Consider the following 19,521-nt stretch of genomic DNA (forward strand, 5'->3'; position numbering starts at 1 on the left):
ACAAACATGCATTTTTAAAATTGTCATGCAATTAAAATATAATTTCCAGTGAAAGCAAGACAGGATTTTCAAAATACCACCACCAACAACAAAAACCACTAAAATAGTATATCCCTATGGAGTAATATAATATGAGAGGACCATGTCACAAACATGTTATATTTAAAAGTCTCTGCCAGATAATTTTATATACAGAGAAAATCTTAGAGAACATTTTAAGCATTCAGTTCAATGCAGTGATGGTTTGGGTGGTCTTAATATTTGGTAGACTTTTCTACATCCAAAGTAGAAACTTAAAATACAAAATAAGATGTTCACAAGTTAATTTTGTCTTCTTGAAATGTCATAGAGAAGTTTTTATGTTAATTTTATTCTCAATATAAGATTCTCACTAATCCTATACTGGTGAGGAGGAGGTTACCACTTTTCTTTTCCTGTATTACCATCTTTTCATTAATTTTTAAAAACTTTATAAAAGATAACATTTTGTTAATTGCATTTTCTATTCTTTTCTTTATGTTGTCAATTTAGAGTGCCAATTTTTTATGTGCTTTTAAATTATTAGTAAATGTGATGAATTGAAATTTTTGTCTTGCGTACAACTCTTTTTTATCTTATAAGAATTGCTCATTTTCAGGTTTTTACTTACAAATAGCCTAGTTTTTGGCAAACATGTATATTATCAGAACAATATGTATGTATTGTTATGTAGGTGGAATGGGGGTCTGATAGAATAAATTTCCTCTAATTATCCTGACTACATATCTCTGCCTCCCAAATAAATTAGATAGTAGCAACCTCCCACATTTGGTTTATTCTACTTTATACATTATATACTTTATACATTATAACTTTAATGCTGCCAGTGTAAGATAGATTCTAATACTTCCTCATATGTAGTCCAAATGTTAAGATTAACATATGATAATATGAACTATATATGTATGATACATTAATGAGGCACTGTTCTTGAGATGAAGTCAATGAATACTATACCAATGTCTCTAATACTATGGACAACAATATTTGTTTCACATTAAGATATAATTGTACTGTGAGTATAAAAAATATACCAACCACAAAACTTCTATCTTACTTTGAGAACTAGGTGGTTGCAATCGCAAGTAGGTTCAATTGTGTATTTCTAATTTATTTTGTATGTGTGTAGGTGTGTATTTTTTCCCTTTTCAAATATAATTATAAGTAATAGGGGGGTAAAAATGTCAAATAAGCAGGTCAATTTTAAATTTTTTTCATGTTTAAGCAGCTAATATAGCTACAAACATTTCCCTAAAGCTGGAAAAAGCAAAGCAATGATACTTATTTTCTCTCACAAATTAAGTGATCAGTTCTTGAATCACTGAGAAACCCTTGAAATTTTGATCTCTCTTACTTTGTTTTAATTTGACATTAATATAGCTAATTAATTCTATAAGATATTAATCAATTCAATAGTTTAAAAAAAGATATTCAAACCAGTCATTTTACTAAACTGGCTGATAAGTTTAACTGGTTCCCCTATGAAGACAAGTCAAGAATGTAAGGAAAAATTCTATACTCCATTGCAGAGTGGAGAGTGGGGAGGATGTCCTCCAAGGAAAAGAGATGAAATTTATACAATGATATGCAAACTGATAGTTAAAAATTGTTTGATGAAAATGGAAAAAAAAAACCCCAAACCTCAAGACATGAGGAGAGAAAAACAAAACAGAAATTGTTACATGATGAGGTCAAAAGTCTACGTGGTACTTACCTGCTGCCTCCCTCCCCACTACCAATAAATTTTATCAATTCGCTTGGACAACTGGTCAGTTCATTAAGAGAAAAATCAGTCATACCCTTTATAGGTATCACATTGACAAAAATAGCCCATGGACTGCTTTTTAAAATACTTTTTGCATATTTTGATATTATTTCCAATGGAAACATTTTTATATTACTATATATTTTAGCTTTCAAAAGGCAAGATTTTTATGTCTGTAACTTGTAAAAGTTATGTTTGGTTACTTATTAATTTTGTTATACACACTGAAGATATAGTGCAGACAGTTTAAAACAACCTTATATAATGAAATGTGATTACATGAATAATTTTTAAAGATTCTCTTAGTTTACAGAAATTGCTTCAGAGCTCTTATTTTTCTCATCAAATTTTTAAAATATTTTTCAGTTTAGCAAAAATGAATTTCTGCTTTATTATTCATTTTACCCTCAGAAATGTGAATACCCTTTCAATAGATGCTCCAGGAATAAATGAAAAACATAAAATAAGTATTTTAAAAAATAAAACAAATAATTGTATCTTGACTTAAAACGTTAAATTACTTGGAGAATATGTAATTTCCTAATGTGTTATTTCCTTAAAATATCCATGAAATGGTATAAGATATGAACTATTTTAAATAACATTGAAATAAATCTAAAATAGTCTATGATACTTTGAATGCTTTTGCAAGCAGAGTATTGATGAAGTGAAATTATATACCAGTGTTTCAATTTTTTAAAATACTATTTTGACTTTTGGCTTGATTCTCTTTTGTTTTTTTGGAGCAAAATAGCATGCCCTTTTTGCCCAAAGTGAGGCAAAAATAATAATTTTGCTATTTCAACAAGAGTAAATAATGGATAGAAAAGGCAAATTCTCATGTAAATCCTCAGAAAACTTTTTTTGTGGATTTACATTAACTTAATCTTTGCTCTAACGTTCAGCATATCACAGTCCTCAAGTTAAAAATTCACCAATGGTCTTTTTATCCTCATTCTTCTGTGACATCTGGTATTTTAAACCAAGGTTTCTCCTTTGCTTTTTGTGACACAACTAATGCTATTCTTTTCCTGGTCTATGGTCATTCCTTTGGTGTCTCATTTTTTGTTCCCCTTTTTAAAAAGCCACACCCAAATATGACCATACTCCAAAACCTCAGCCTTTGAATTTCTATTTTTTTTTTCTCTTATTCATACCCTCGGGCTTTGTTTCTCATAGTATCAACTATCTCCTTTATTCTAACTCTCAATTTGATTATACCTCTGGCCTCAACATCTCAGTTGAGCTCTCATACAATTCCTACTGCGTATAAATAAGACATCCTGTTTAGAATTCTTTAGTACCTTGAGTTTTACATGGGAAATTTAATCTTCCTTGATCCATCAGAAATCTTGAACACAAGCTAAGACAGCCAGCTGCAACTAAGAAGTTTTACAAAAGCACAACCACATCAGCATTCCATTTGGAATATCAGGTTGGCCTAACATCTTATTTCCTCTGGTAATAAGAGACTGTCTAACTAGCACCCCTCTCGTGATACTATTAACATACCCTTGTCCTATCTCCTAACATTATTTCTTTATAATCTGTTACCATCAATTTGGCTGCCCTAGTTTGAAACCCCATCAATTCTACTCTTTTGAAATCATAGTCCAATTTACTTCATCTCTAGCCTTTTTTTCTTTACTGCAACCTGTCCCACTAGTGTATTCTTTGATTGTGGTCAAACTCCTTTTTATCCTCAAATATTCCCCATTTCTTTCTACTTCTTAGATGAAATTTAGATTTCCTTGAAGTATAATAGTACAATGAAATGGGTGGCTTTTTCTCAATAAGTCCTCACATTCAACTTAGATCATTCCAAAAGGAAAGAAAGAATTACTGTCTTACTTCCCACTGCTACTACTATTTTAAAACTAATATTCCATTACCAACTTTTGTTTTTATGTTATAATGACTTCTTAATACATCCCCATGCTTTTCAAAACAACTGACCCATCATTAACTTTTGATGCAATCCATTAATTTGAATTTCCTGTAATCCATTAATATACCAACTTCTAAAATGCAATATTTTCTACCTCAGTGGTTTTGACATCTAGCTGACATTCATTTTTCTCCCTAGCCTATATTCTCCTATTATCTTCAGCAACTTCAACAACCAGCCTGACAACATTTCTGACACCTATCATTTACAATTCAATCATCTCCTTATCTAAATTTATTTTCATCTTTACCCTCACTTCACCCATTCATTAGCACGGTTACATGATGGATCACAAAAACAATTGAAACTTTTATACCTACAAATTCCTATTGTTTCTTAATTTCAACGCCCCTTGGACACATTCTTCTTTCCCCATTCTCACTGCCCCCATCACAGACAATGTTTTCCTCATCTCATATATAGATTACTACAAATCTTGTGGATCCTTACAGGACTCTTCTTATCTTTACTCATTCTGAAATTTAACTCATTTGTGCTGTATTTCCTAAAATATCACATTTGTCAAGAATTTATAATTTACTACCAAATCAAGCTGATACTCTTAGATAAGACTTGCAAACAGTTTCAGGATCTTGTCTCATCTAAATCATTCAATTTTATTTTTTACTAATGCTTCCTATAGATCTGCTGAATTCTACTCCATGGACCTTTACTTTTGTTGCTTTTCTTATTAGAAATGACCTGACTTGAAATCTATGAATATTTATCCCCTACTGAACTTACAAGGACGGTTTCAAATGTATATCCTTGGGGAAAACAAAAGACAAAGAAAAAAGTTTTCTTGGCTATTCCATTCTACACTAGTCTCTCCCTGGCTTCTCGAAATCCCTTTGCCATGTATCATCCATATGAGGAAGTCTGGCAATTTATTATGTTCTATCTTATTCTCTTGTTTCGTGGGTATCTGTTTTTCCTTCATAATAAGTTCATAAACTCCTTGCAGGCAAAGGTTATATCTTGTGCTTGCTTGGTATACTTCACAGTTACTGTACAGTTCTAAACACATAGTAGGCACAAGATTGTGTCTATCTTCTTGTAACTGTGGGGTGTCTACTTTCCTATAGCAACACATCTTTATTTTAAAACAAATAAATACAAATGTGTTGACAATTTATGGAATAATTTTTTACCCTTAGGTTCATAACACTTCTACAAAATCGTTGTATTCATTACAGTCAGCTTCTCCACTTAAATATCCACCCCTCACTCGATTTCTGAGGGCACGTTCTCTGAAAATGGGATAGAGAAAATCTTCTACTAACACACCCATATTTCTTCTCCCCAATCAAGGAAGTACATGTGATTGTTTGCTTTGAAAAAGTCGTTCCTGATGTTGAGGTCATGGAGAACAAGCTTCTTTGGCGAGACTAGGCATACCAGTTCTCTAATTTCTTTGCACAACAGGGAATGTGAATCCATACTCTTCATACAGTGGCCCTTCTTGTATATTAATAAACATTCTTTCTAAGCCTGAAACAAAAAACTAGACTACTGGCCTCAATTTCTAAAATGCAAAATTACTATAAAATGGTTTTTGCCTAAGATTTAAAGCTATTGAGGCAAATAGGAAATTACTTAACATTTCTCATGAAGAACTATTACGTGCATTTTTAGGTCTTCCAAAGTCAGGTCACATTTATCTTGTTAGTCTCTCAATATTTTAAACATCTTTAAAATAGGTCATTCCCCTAGTTTAAGTTGTCTAGCATTAAAAATATCCCTTTTGAGTAGAAAATTTATTTTATATTGCAAGGAATTTTTATTTGAATGAATAAGTGAAAAGGAGAACTTATTTAAGAAGCTTATTTGTTTGAAATATTTATCTTGATGCACAATTTATTATTATGCGCTTATTGGCCTTGGAGGAGGGTTCTCTACCTTGTCATAATAAATGTGAATAAAAACACCCAGAGCCTCTGTGTGTGTGTGTGTGTACACACACATATATATAGTGTATGTATATACATATGTATATAGCTATAAACCCATATATGTATGGATACACACATGTGAAATCCCTTTTAAATTGTTAAAATACTTTTGAAATGTTCTAAATTGATATCTTTTGGAAACTGATGCTTATTTTATTTCTAAATCTATTGACATTTTTATTTATTCAGTTCTTGACTTCTTTGACTCTTCAGCATCATCTTAGCTATCTGACATTTTTTAACCTCATGGCTTCCTGGGCATCATACTACCATTTCTCCACCTCTACCTTTCTTAATGACTCAGATTGCCAAACAATTAAAATCTAATTCACTTTCTCTGACATTTGAATATAGATTACCTATCACGATCTTACTCCTCTTTTACCAGTTTTACTCCCTATTACTCCTCTATCCCATATGCCTATTCTGTAACCAAAATGAAATACTCATATGTGCCTTAAATTTCCTATTTCTACCACTCTGGTTAAGAAAGTTACTGAGCTTAGTAATATTCTTTTCTCTCATATCAATCTGATATCCTACCTGTCATTTAAAGCCCAGATTACAATTGATGGCCTTGAAGCCTTTGATCATAAGTAGAATTATCCTCTCTGTCCTCTGAACTCCTAAATATTCTACTATTTGTTACATTTTTTCTTGTTTTATAGATATGAGTTTGGCTCTTACTTTAGTTTTATGACTAGACTGCAAGTTCCTTGAAAGGTAAGAACATTTACTATGTATTCCTCATATTGTCACTCAGAATATCTTGAATATAACAGCTAGTCAATAAAAATTTAGTGAGTAAATGAGTTGTTACATTAGTACAAAATTTAACAAAAGTTAAATTATTTATGTCTATGCGGAAAGGAGAGAAACAACAGCAGCATTCAGAGGATATTTAATATCCTTCTAATTATGATAAGCATAAATTTTGTTATATTGAAGCCTAGCCCACCCAAGGTCCTCATTGAAGTCACTAAATCAATTTTAAAATCTATGTTGTGCTCCATGATGGACCAATTTTAGCTCTAGCTAATAATGTATAAAAGTAAAAAAAAATTTTTTATGATATGTAATTCTGAAGAAAGAATTACCCAGTGATCCATTATTGTAGTATACAAGGTACAAAAATACTCAATTGTTTATCCAAATAATCCTCTCCATCTACCTCCCAGTTTATCCCAGCACACTCTTTTCTCTTTCCTCATTTGTTGGCTTATAATATTAACATCTTAAAAAGAAAAACTTTTAATGCTTGAAGTAAATTAATCCACTGCTTATTTTTGTGCATGGCTTGAATTTACTTGTAAGATGCACAGTTCTGATAATATTTATAAATATGGGGAAATAAGTTTGTTTTCTAGGTTGCCTCTATAAAGCTATGGCAAAAACAAAACAAAAACAAAAACAAAAGACTGATTTAATTTCATTTGACTCCTTATGATAGTTCCATGAGAAAATGAACTAATATATTTGAATGCCCCCTTGCTTATGGTGAACCAAAGTCAAAGAGATTAACTTTATTTTCAGTTTCTATCCAATTCTGTTTTGCTCATATAAACCCACCACTCACATATTTACATTTTCTGACTGTTTAAATGATTTGATAAATCAAGTAAAAAAAAACCTCAAAGCAGACCTTCAGTAATAAAAGCAAAACTCAGAGAAAATAAAAGAAAATATAGAAACCTACATGAGCACAACAATTAGTTTCACTTGAAGTATTACTATAGGAATGACATGCAATTAATCAGAATGCCTCAAAAGCTGAAACCTGTTGATGTAGTAGATCTGAAAAGGTTTGCATTCTTTAAAGGACAAACAATAATTAATACGTGATCTTAAATTAATTTGCCTGTGACAAACACTTGACATTTTAATTAGTAATTTCATGTAATATATAAAACAAAAAACATCCCCAAACTATCTTTACTGTTAAATATTTCTGTCAACATTATACATGGGTTTGCCCAATTTTTCTTTCTTCAGACTGCACTATATTCATTAAAAGGAAAATTTGCCTCTTCACCATCATGTAAAATGAACCAAGATTGTATAGTCTCCATTAACAATTCTGGTTTATGGAAGGGAATGATGTGTCAGCTTGGCAATGAGATGTGACTACTCCAATATTAGGGAACTGTATGAGACACAGAGTTTGTGTTTTACCCATAGTCAGTACACTTTATTACACATTTAAAAATAGCATAAATCTGTAGTAATTTTGTGATCCTGTAACTTAGCTTTATCATAGTGTAAAAGATCTTGGTTTAAAGACCTGCTCCTTTACTTACCTTATATATTACAATGAAGGTTAAGTTAGGGTGATTGCAAAGTTAGGGTGGTTATAGCCATTACATTATACAAGGTAAAACATATCTATCTATCTATCTATCTATCTATCTATCTATCTATCTATCTATGAATTAATCACTTTAAGAATTTATTGAAGGCATGTAGAATCTTGGAATTGAAAAACTGGAAATTGAAAAAAACAACTTTAAAGGTTATCTTTCATATGTAGAGTTTACCAAAAAAAATCTCTGAATTCAAAAAAGGGATAGTAAATATTTTCTTTGGCCAAACACTGCATTGTCCACTTTTCAATGGATTCTTTTAGTATCTGTAGATAAGTCCCTATTATACTGATGTTGTAAGTTGGAAAGAAAAGTGTGGCTTCACATATTATGAAACAAAAATGAACTTTGGGATAACTGGAAAAATGTTTTCTATTTCATATTACAATAAAGTAGCAAATATTTAAAAAGCAAAATGAAACATTGCTGAACAGAAATATTTTGCTAATTGGAAAGTATAAATTAATCATGAAAGAAAACTTATACCATTTCATGTCATGCACATTTTTCTATTAAGATAATCATATCTGCAGGTAGTAAAAGACATGCATTTTTATTTTATGATACATTAACACAATAACATGAAAATTTATAGCAAGCATTTATTAATTTTACAACTTCCCTATTTCATTCAATGTCCAAGTGATTTTTATTAATTTTTTCTGCTTTATATTTTAAACAAATTTCATGTTAAATCTTATGTTTCTTGCACTGTTGTAATCAATACATTTCTATATTTTGAAAATGATTACTGTCAGATTGATGACCTCTTTTAATATAGTTTAGACAACCACAAGCATCATTTCATATATTTAATGGTTTTTTCATCACATGAAAAATCAACAATTCAGTCTTCCATAAGCTTTGTATAAATAATGCCACATAGCTGTATACTAGAAACATTTACATGTGTTGATATCATGTAAAAAAACATCCAAGATGTCTGACTGAATTTTTGGTATTTCATTGACCTCTTTTGTCAACGGATAGACAGAGTCTTTAGGTGTTATTTAGCTTAATCAAATATTATATTATATTCATTATTCATAATTCTTCATTTTATTATTTACTTAAAAATGAACAATTTACTCTGATAATAGCAGCATCATTTTTAATGGATGCTGAAGAATTATCTTACCTTTCTCTAAGTCAACAACAATTTTTAAATGATGCTTACATAAAAATTCTGCAAAAAATATTAAAAACTGTAGACATATAATGCCATAAACTCTAGCTGATTTAATCAATTCATTCAAACAACAATTAAATGAAAGGGGAAAAATCAGTCAAATGGTCTCTGTGTAACTCAATTGACTGGTCAATAAAATAAAAATGGTTGATCCAGTGGCCCTCTGTAGACCAAGAGAAATATAATTTTATTTTCACACACACTTTTCTAAATGAAATAATTAAATGATTCCCTCAGATCCTATGAACTCTGAAGTTGCTTTCATGTGTAAATTATAAGTTCTATGATTCAAACTATTTAAATTCAAGAGGAATGTCAAATTATCACTGGTTGATTAAGTCTTATTAACCTTTAAATATGGTTTTTGAATGACAAGACAGGAACTAATAAAATTGCAGAGAGTAAAATTCATCAGGGAAATAGTGTTAAGTCTAGGACTTATTAATTTAACAAAGCAAACAGAAGGAAATTGATCATGATCTTTCAAAGGTATAAATAAATTTTAGTAGAAAAAATTTTAAGTTAATTTCATTAACTAAAGTTCTGCCTATGAATGTAAGGGATGACCATGTTTTACTTAATAGTAGCTATTTCATAATGACTTTAGATAAGGAGATACCAGAACATATGCAAAGAAATCAAGGGGAAACCAGAACAGGAAGAGAAATATCAACAACAACAACAAAAGAACAAAAATAAAACATGCTTTCAAATCTACACACAGTACAGACTCTCTTTTTACAAAAAATAAAATTAAAATAAATATACAAACAACACACCAAGAAAACAGGAAGAATAAGTCCTTGGAGAAGGACAATTAGACATGCAGAGAAATGAGGATCTGTGTTTTGATAGGAACGTAACAGCGTGGGGCCTAGTTTACCTTCACTGTCTGACATGGCATGTTGGAAGTCATCCATGATGAATGCTATATCCCGATCATAGCCTCGAGTCCTTGACTCTTCTCTCATATGCTGCTGAACCTCAGGCAATGAATGACTTGATCCAAACTGATCTCTGGTATCAGCAGATATTGGTGGCAGTGGTCCAGCTGCAGCTCTTGCCATTCCCATTGGCTGGCCAACAGGGCTCAAAGGACTTTCTTCTTCTGAGTTCTGAGCAACAATTGGTATTCTTCCTCTGCTCTGGCTAATAGGCAGACTTGTTGGTTTAGTTCTGCCAGAGGGTGTCACATGACTAAAAGAAACATCTAATGCTTCAGCCTCTTGAGCCTTCAGCCTTAAAGAAGAGCTTGATGAATCTCTCTTTATGGATAAATCAAGTCCATAGACAGAGGAGGGTCGAGAAGAAGGCCTCGATCTGGTGCCACTACTATAAGGCTTGTCTGCCTCATCCTGTAATGCTGATCGGATTGAGGAACCTAAGGTACCCAAGCCTGTTCCAAGGGATGAAGTGAGGGATGATCCTATGAATTTTTGTTGGTCTGTGATATTTTTCCTAAGGCCAAAAGTAATATCATCCTGAAGAAGTCTTGCCCTGGATGAAATGCTTCCAACTGGTGGAGAGCTAGAAGTCATATAACTTGAATAATCAGGTTCAAGGTCTCTGCTTTCTTGAATTGGTGAAAATTTTGATTTTGGGGTCAATAAGTGATTTTTTATGCTTTGCCTGCTTTTGATAAAGGATTGCTGCTGGAAGTTGTTTTGCTGCCTGTTTTTCAAGTGTCAGTCTACTAATGCTATATTTCTCTGATTTGGGGAAATGCCTATAGCTAGTATCTGCATGGTAATAATGGGAAAGACCAGCAAGATGGTCTAAACTTTCAGCACCACGACGGAATTCCTGCTTGATTTGATGTTTCAGAAGTTTCAGCTCATAGGGATCATCCATTGGGTCTTCATCTGCTTTTACATAGGAATGCAGTCTAGAAGAAGTCTGTAAAGGTGCCAGAAAATCTGTAACTTCTTGAGTTCTGCGTGCCTCTGTTGTTTGAAGGAGGCGGTCAGTTTTTGTCAGATCCTTATCATGAAGGCTAAATGCAGTGCTCAGGGCTGCTGTACCCTTAGTAAGTTCACCAATATCATCAATTAAGAGATAATTCCGTGGTGTGTGATGTTCTATATCTGCATAGAAAGAATCTGCTGATATGCTTGAAATTGGACTGCCTGCTATGCTGTTTCTTTCCTCTAAACCTATTCTTAAGTCTAAACTATTATACTTACTACCAAGGTGGGAAACCGCATAAGTATTCTCAGTGGAAACCGGTGCTATCATCAGGGGTTGGTTTCGAATGACCTCATAATTAGAGGTTATTTTAGGTTCCAAATACAATGTAGATTGCCGTGGCTTTTGCTGTATCACCATCATCTGGGATGGGAGTTGATATGAAGGCTGTGGAGTCGGTGGAGGCTGTGTTTGTGGTGTGAAGGACATTGTCGCCACAGTTTGGAAGGTGGGTTGGGTCTGATATGGGGAAACCTGCTGATGGTATAAAGGCTGCTGTTGGTAAGGAGACTGTTGGGTATACTGAGTTGGTGCTTGTGTAGGAAGAGCAGGAGAGGTGAACTGATACTGGGTGTAAGGACTTGTTGGTGGAACTAACTGAGATTCTGGCTGTGTTTGGGGGGGCATAAATTGGTTGAATTCAGTTTGGGGTGCAGTTCTTGGTCTTTCCAAACCATGCTGACTTTCTATTCGGGTTGGCCTAGTGCTACTTACTTCACTATCAGACATATAATCACGGTCCTCAGCTACTCCCTGGAGGTAGGCTCTCTCTCTCTTTTCTCTTTCCTTTAAAAGCGCTTCTTTTCTTCTGTTGATTCCCATTTCCAAGTACCGTAACTTTGCGTCAATCTCTTTTTCTTCCTCATCCAATTCAGCTTGCTTCTTCCTGAGCTTTGCTGATTCCCTTTCCACAAGGTCAAGTTCTCTATCTATATCCTGGAGGATTTTGGCTCTTGCCATTGTATTAGTTCTGCAGATTCTTCTTCGCGAAACGGAACCCATGGTGCTATATGCTGATGGGGTCCCTGAGGAAGTTTCTTCAGGAGGTGGATTTGGTAATGTCCTCTTTACTTTCTTCTGGGTGCCGGAAGCTGTCATGGTCTGAGAACCTTTGGTCTACAATTGAAAAGAAATGGGGAATTGATCAGAAAACTGAAGAAAAAATTCATAACTGGCATTTAATAAAAAATTTCCTTTCATTTATTTGACAACTATGGCTACAATTATAAAATTCTTCATTCTTTATCTGGTTTCCTCATTCTTCTTCATTTATCTTAATTTTCATTAAATGTAACTGATTGAAGCATAATACTCCTTTTTATATCTTTGAGTGTAGATATGTACCATTATATTATCTACAAGATAAAAATGTTACCATGTGAAGTTTATGTAGGTTTCATTTTTAAAAGGTGATATTTGTAATAACATTTAAATTGAAGCCATATGTATGTATTTGTCTGAAAAATTCAAGATGTTAAATATGTTTGTTAGCCGTTCTAAAATAAACTATATTTGAGTGAAAATGCAAGTTTTTTCACTCAAAATACGTGTGAATTTGAAATGGTGAAAATAAATTTAGAATGCTGCATTTACTTTGAGCTCTCCTAGTAATAAGATCCTGCTAAATGAATAGTTCAAAACATTGAAAACATGTGATAAGAAATTCCTTTATGAGAAATAAGTATAATATTAGCATCTCATATTTATTTGCCAATCTAGGATTTCAAAATGCTTTTTAATAATGTCATTTAATCTTCAGGACAACCCTCAGAGGAAGACAATATAGTAGTTATTATCCCCATTTTATAGATGAAGCATGTCTTGGAGATGGTAAATGATTTACCCAAGACCATATAATCACTAAGTGGAAGCAAACCTAGTAAGGAGCAGCTAGGTGGCACAATGGATAGAGCAGTGGGCTTGGAATCAGGAAAACTAATCTGCCTAAGTTCAAATCTTGCCTCAGATACTTGCTAGCTGTGTGACTGAGAATAAGTCACTCAACCCTGTTTTGCTTCTAGTTTCCTCATCTATAAAATGAGCTAGAGAAAGAAAAGGAAAACCACTCCAGCAACTTTGCCAAGAAAACCCCAAATGTGATCATGAAAATTTAGAGATGACTGAACAATAGTTGTCAGAGCCTGAGGTCTGAGTCCCTAACCAGTGCTCTGCCACCTTGTTTTCCCATCTGATAAATAAATGGTCAGCTCTAATGTTTATGAAGTTTTGCTTGGGAAGATATAAATATCCTAGTGGTTTTTATATTTGTACAGTGCTGCCACTATAAGAAACTCGAGTTGCCATATGTAAAACTTTTAATTAGGAATATTTTAAAATAGCAATATCAATTATTACTGAAATAAGGAAAGGAAGAGGAAGACTAAACAATAAGGAAGAGAGTGAAGGGAGCTGGAAGAATAACTAATTATAAACTGCAATATATGGTGATGAATTCATATGTGAAACAAATGACCCTTAGACTAAATTCTACTTTCCAAAATTACTTAAGCCAACATTCAATAACAGTGACTCAGCTATACATACTTGCAATTGAAAGAGTGAAGAGATATGTCACCTGTAATTGTTAAAGTATTATAAACAAGAGAGAGTGCTCAGTCTATGGCAATGAGGAATTTTCTAATGAAAGGAAAATCAGGAAAGGCCAAATCATAAAAATGGCTGTACAAGCTGGAAATATATTTACAGATCTATTAAGACAAATTCATAAATAATACACCTGAAATAATCCATACATTACTTAAGGGTTAAAGACATATTTGTGACATATCCCTTACTTGTTTCCCTCTCTTTCTCTAATAAACCAACTGACTGAACACTCACTATATGCAATGGGATCACACTAGGCCTCATAAGGGACATAATGATAAAAGAACATAGTCTCTGCCCTTTAGAGCCATTTGTATTTGTAATCAAGTAATTATTACGGAGGATTAAGTGAGAGATGTTACTTACAAGCGCACCTAACACAGTTCCTATGGCTATTAGTCTGATAGAATATCAGATGTCAACAAGCATTTACTAAGCACCTACCATATGCCAGGTACTGTACTAAACACTGGGGATGCAAAGAATGGTTAAAAACAAAAACAGTCCCTGCCTTTAAGGAGTTCATAATCTAATTAGTGTTGCACAATATTAATATGTAACCATCCCCTTCCCCAAACACAGACACATATATACACTCACAACAGAAATAAATGCTAATCATAGTGAAGTTGTTTGTGAGTATTTGTATTTAAGAAATGGATCATGCTGATCCAAACAATTGGAGAGCAATTTGGAACTATGCCCAAAGGGCCATAAAAATGTGCATCCCCTTAGACCCAGCAAGAGTACCTCTAGGGTTGTATCCCAAAGAGATCATACAAATGGGAAAAGGACCCATATGTACACAAATATTTATAGTAGTTCTTTTTGTGGTGGCAAAGAATTGGAAATTAAGGAGATGCCCATCAATTGAGGAATGTATATGAATGTAATGGAATACTATTGTGCTATAAGAAATGATGAGTAGAAGTACTTCAGAAAAACCTGTAACGACTTGTGTTGAGTGAAGTAGGCAAAACCAGGAGAACACTGTACCCAGTAACAACCACATTATGTGATGACTAACTTTAATAGACTTAGCTCTTCTCAGCAATGCAAAGATCTAAGACATTTCCAAAAGACTCATGATGGAAAATGCTATCCACATCCAGAGAAAGAACTATGGAATCTGAATGCAGATTGAAGCATACTATTTTCTTCTGTTTCATTTTGTTTCTTCTTTCTTGTGGTTCATCCAATTGGTTCTAATTCTTCTTTACAACATGACCAATATGAAAATATGTTTAATAAGAATGTATATGTAGAGCCTATATCAGATTGCATGCCATCTTGGGGGGGGAGTGGGAAGGGAGAGAATATTTAAAACTCAAAAGATAATGGAAGTGAATGTTGAAAACTAAAAGGAAATAAATTAAAAAAAAAGAAATAGATTATGAGTCATTTGAGGATTCTGGATTTTAATTGCCATTTAGAAGAATACATTGAACAGTGGGAGGAAGAAACCTATTCCAAAGAAATGGAGTACTATATTTAAAGAGAAGGGAAAATCAAATATAATCCATAGAAAAACCCTTGAAAATGGTATCATATTATAACTCTCAATTTTTCCTTTTTTCTTGTTTCAGAGTAAAGAAAGATTACTCAAATCCTCAAAGACTGGTCAACTTAAGCTCAGTAACTTGGGAAACTGCTAACAGAAGTCATCAGACAATAAACTACAATGATCATAGAGATGGACAGTGAAAGGCAGACAGTAGAAATCAATGTGGTTTTGTAAATAGAAAATCATGACAGCCCAATTTAATTTCCTGCAATGATAATGCAAAAGGCCATGCAGATAAGGAGAAAGTAATAGATGTAATCTAGCTGGCCTTTAGCAAGCCTTTTTATTCTGCCCTGTGTGACATTCCCATCAACAAGTTAAGAAGATATGGTCTCAGTCACATAAATGTTAAGTGGTTGGGGAATTCCCTAAGGGATTTCATTAAAAAAAAAAAAAGAACAGATTGTTATTCATGGTTCAGCATCAATGTGGAAAGTCATATGGACTGGAGATCCTCAGGGATAAGTCATTTCTTTGAATTAATTTAATATCTCTTGTATTTATTTGAATGATAGACTTATGTGTTCTCATTAACATTTAGTGAAAACATTATTTTGAGGCAATATAATCAATGACATAGGGAAATTAAAAACAAACAATCTTCCCTTAGAGAGCTTATAAGCCATGTGCAGAGATAACCCAAACAAACACATGAAATTCATTTAACACTTACTAGTAGAAACAGTTGTAGGAAGGGCACCTGACTAGATGTCCTAAGATCTGGGTTCTAACACTGTCTAAAAGCTGTAACCTTCACCTTACTTGAAGAAATTATGTAATTTGCCTTGGTTGTGAGCTACACTGAAGGACCTCAGAGGCCATGCAGTCATACTAGTCCAAGAAGAATCCTTATTAACATAAACTTGACATACAAAATAAACCAGTAATCCAAATTTTGCTTAAAGACTTCTAATGGAGAATCCATTGTCTCCTGAAACTGCTGATTGCATTTTTTTGGGTAGCTTTAACTGTTAGGAAACTTCTCTTCATATCTAGATGTATCTTTATTTATATTACATATATATATATAATATTATATTTTATATATATTTATATTTTATAAATTTATGTTTATATAAATTTATATAACATTACATAAGAAATTTATATCTTATATTTATATCTTCTCCTTGGGTCTAAATATAACAAACAGAATAATTATTCCACATTATAACCCTTCAAATATTTGCAGATATCTGTTATTCCCTATACAAAGTTTATCTTCAAGTAGCATGATTTTGATGCTCAACCTAGTAGCCTTACTTTGGATATTCTACTTCTTATCAATGTTATTCTAAAAAAGTGGTGCCTAAAACTTAACACATTATTCCATATGTGGTCTGACTAGGGGAGAATACAGAGGGACTATCACCTTCATCTTTCTGGGATGTATGCCTTTATTAATGCTGGATTCTTTATGATCTCATCAATCTATTGATTTATATTGATTGGGCAGATCCCTAAAATATTCAACTCTTTTTGAAGATGAACTGCTATCTTATCATGCCTGCTCCATCTTTGTCTTATGAATGTAACCCATGTTACAATTCTAGGTTAGTGTAGACCAGGATGAACTAGGGACACTATTTTTGACCCATGCTTCCACCCAGATTTTCCTCTGTAAATATAAGAATTTGACTTACATTTATATAAAGAAAAAAATGCCTTGAGCTCTCACAGAAATACTCTAAGGCTTTATCCATTAATGACTGGAACAATAACTAATACTTATTTGACACTTGTAAAATTTGCACATACTTTTTTTTTCCATTTGATTCTCAGACGTATCCTTACACAGTGTCACACGATTAGTAAGTATCTGAGCTAGATTTGAACTCTGATCTTCATGCCTCTAATCTTAGTTATTTAGCCACTATATCACCTAGCTGAATACATAAAAGATTCAAGTCTCAGCCCATAATAGTCAAGCCATCTCCTATTCCCAATCTGGTGGGCTTTAATTCCCCCAAAGTTCTACATAATCATCCTAATTTATAGTACTATCCCTGATTTAAAGTTCTAGCGTAGGGAGTAAAACACTCTAGGGTGTTAAAGGGTCAAATAATCCTCCTTTTTGATTAGTCTTACCTCCCATCATGAACCTATACGTCCTCCAGAATGTTGTCACCATGAGGATGAGCCCATAAGGGGAAAGCAATAGGGTTATAATGATTTCACCCCTTTACTATGACCTGTACCCCCTCTATTCTTCATAGTACCAGGGATGGTTAAGGTCTCGGTTTGTTTCTCTAATTCATAGCTCTGTTCCTCACAGCTCCTTAGCTGCAGATCCCATTTATTCAAGTAATTTTTCCATCATTTTACCACTACTGCTTAGTTCACATTACTGTATTCTCTTGGGTTGAGCCAGGTTTAGCTATCCTTGGGTTTAAATAGTACCCTAAGGCTCATGGTTGCATAGTGTATGTGGCTCTTTGCTGCACACAGCTCCCTGAAGGGAACCTGTGGCTATGTATGCTTTCTTCCAGTGAACAGAGTCTCTGTGTGTCTAATCTCCCAGCTCAGTATATCTGTTTTTGTCTTTACTGTGCATTTTAAATGCAAATTCAAAGGGTAAGGCCTGTGTTTATGAAATGGTCATGAATCAATCAACCATCCTCAATGGGATACTAATGGAGGAAGTACGTAAAGGCAAGGAAAGGTTATCCTGAAGGTTAACTTTGCAACCCAATTTTGGATATCTTTTTGAATGTCTAAGATATTTTAATAGTTTCTGGTGCTTCATTCAATGCACTAGTTAAATTTTCCTTCATTCCAAAGGCTTCTAAAACTTTTAGAGCAATTTATAAAATCCTTTGAATGGTATCCTTACTAAACAGGTGTAATTTGGGGAGATTTATTGATAGAGAAAATGTACAATGTTGTTTATGTTTGTATGAATGTATGTATGTATGTACATGTATTGAGGAACTAGTCGGATTGTCATCATAGATCCTTTCTTTTAGCCTCTTCTAATCTGTACTATGCTAGTACTCATTGTGCTATGTGTGTATATGTATGGAGTTCGAAAAGTCTTACCCTATTAAAGTGTTAACCTATTAAAGCCTATGTAGCTTTAACAACACATTATGTGTGTTTATGCTTATACTCATATACAATACATGCATATACATATATATATATATAGTATCTCTTTATACATAGAGCTGAATATACTAGTATAAGTGGGTTATACTTGCTCTCAAAAATGATCTATTTTTCCAAAAGACACTGGCAAACTAGAGTAAAATGGAAGGCTCCTACTGAAAAAAAATCACTAAAATATCTGGCAAAAAAGTAAAAAATGACCAGCAAAAATAAGGAGACAGAAGAAAGAGGGAAACTATTTTGTACATGAAGGGTCAGACATTGCCATTTCCTTAACTAGTCAAAAATCATGAGGTTGAATTAAAGTTTAGGACTGAAGATGCAAAGCACCAGCAAAGGATTATCATCACTAGGAGCATGACCTTGCTTTACTGATCAATAGTAGACATCTTTTATCAGTGACTAACAGTGAATCATGATCACCTTGCAAAATTAATCACCCTCTAGCACTGAATGTCTATAGAACTAGTAAAAGGAAGAAACAGAAGCCTCAATGTAAAGGTAATTAGTGGTTACAAAACCAGAATCTTAAAGTGTTTATGCAAAGTCAAGTGATAGAGATATGGCCTAAATTTCAACTCAATTAAAAATACATGAATGACACTCAGTATTTCAGCAGTGACATTACTAAACTTCAAGCTTTCCCTTCATTGGCCTCTTGTCCATAGTTTTCTTTCCTGCAATCAGTTGGCTCTGAGCTGGGCAGTCAAGCAGAAAACTAGTTTCTTCCTCACTATAGATGCCAGACTGAGAAACTCATCGCTTTCTCCTCCAGAAGGCCCCTAAGAGATAGTCTTTTTTATAACCACAAAAACTTCTGTCAAGTATTCAAAATTGATTACTGAAGAATTTTTAAAGTTTACTTTTCTTCATTTAGTTATGTGTTCATAATGAATCAAATCTGATAGTTATATTTTCAATGAGAAGGGATGGAATAGGGCCAAACACTGTATCTCTATAAGCTATTTTAATCTTATCTTACTGAAGTGATTAAAATCTGAGAAATTACAGCCACTCTCTTGAT

At 33.2% G+C, this 19,521-nt stretch overlaps 2 protein-coding genes across 2 annotated transcripts in view; both read right to left on the reverse strand.

Annotated features, from left to right (window-relative positions):
- LOC110206947 (protein piccolo-like) overlaps positions 1–10,791 on the reverse strand; it is a 127,473-nt gene extending 116,682 nt beyond the window's left edge. The window contains exon 1 of the mRNA XM_020984464.2: positions 10,137–10,791. Coding sequence (XP_020840123.2) covers positions 10,137–10,791 — 655 coding nt within the window. The remainder of the gene's footprint in view (positions 1–10,136) is intronic.
- A 1,020-nt stretch (positions 10,792–11,811) lies between these two features.
- The window catches only part of LOC144455897 (protein piccolo-like), a 79,759-nt gene continuing 72,049 nt past the window's right edge, over positions 11,812–19,521 (reverse strand). Inside the window, exons 5-6 of the mRNA XM_078150014.1 lie at positions 12,051–12,334; positions 11,812–11,827 (exon numbers count right to left, since the gene is read on the reverse strand). Coding sequence (XP_078006140.1) covers positions 11,812–11,827; positions 12,051–12,334 — 300 coding nt within the window. The remainder of the gene's footprint in view (positions 11,828–12,050; positions 12,335–19,521) is intronic.

Source organism: Phascolarctos cinereus, unplaced genomic scaffold (assembly GCF_003287225.1).
Source record: "Phascolarctos cinereus isolate Bilbo 61053 unplaced genomic scaffold, phaCin_HiC Scaffold_1;HRSCAF=81, whole genome shotgun sequence".
NCBI lineage: Eukaryota > Metazoa > Chordata > Mammalia > Diprotodontia > Phascolarctidae > Phascolarctos > Phascolarctos cinereus.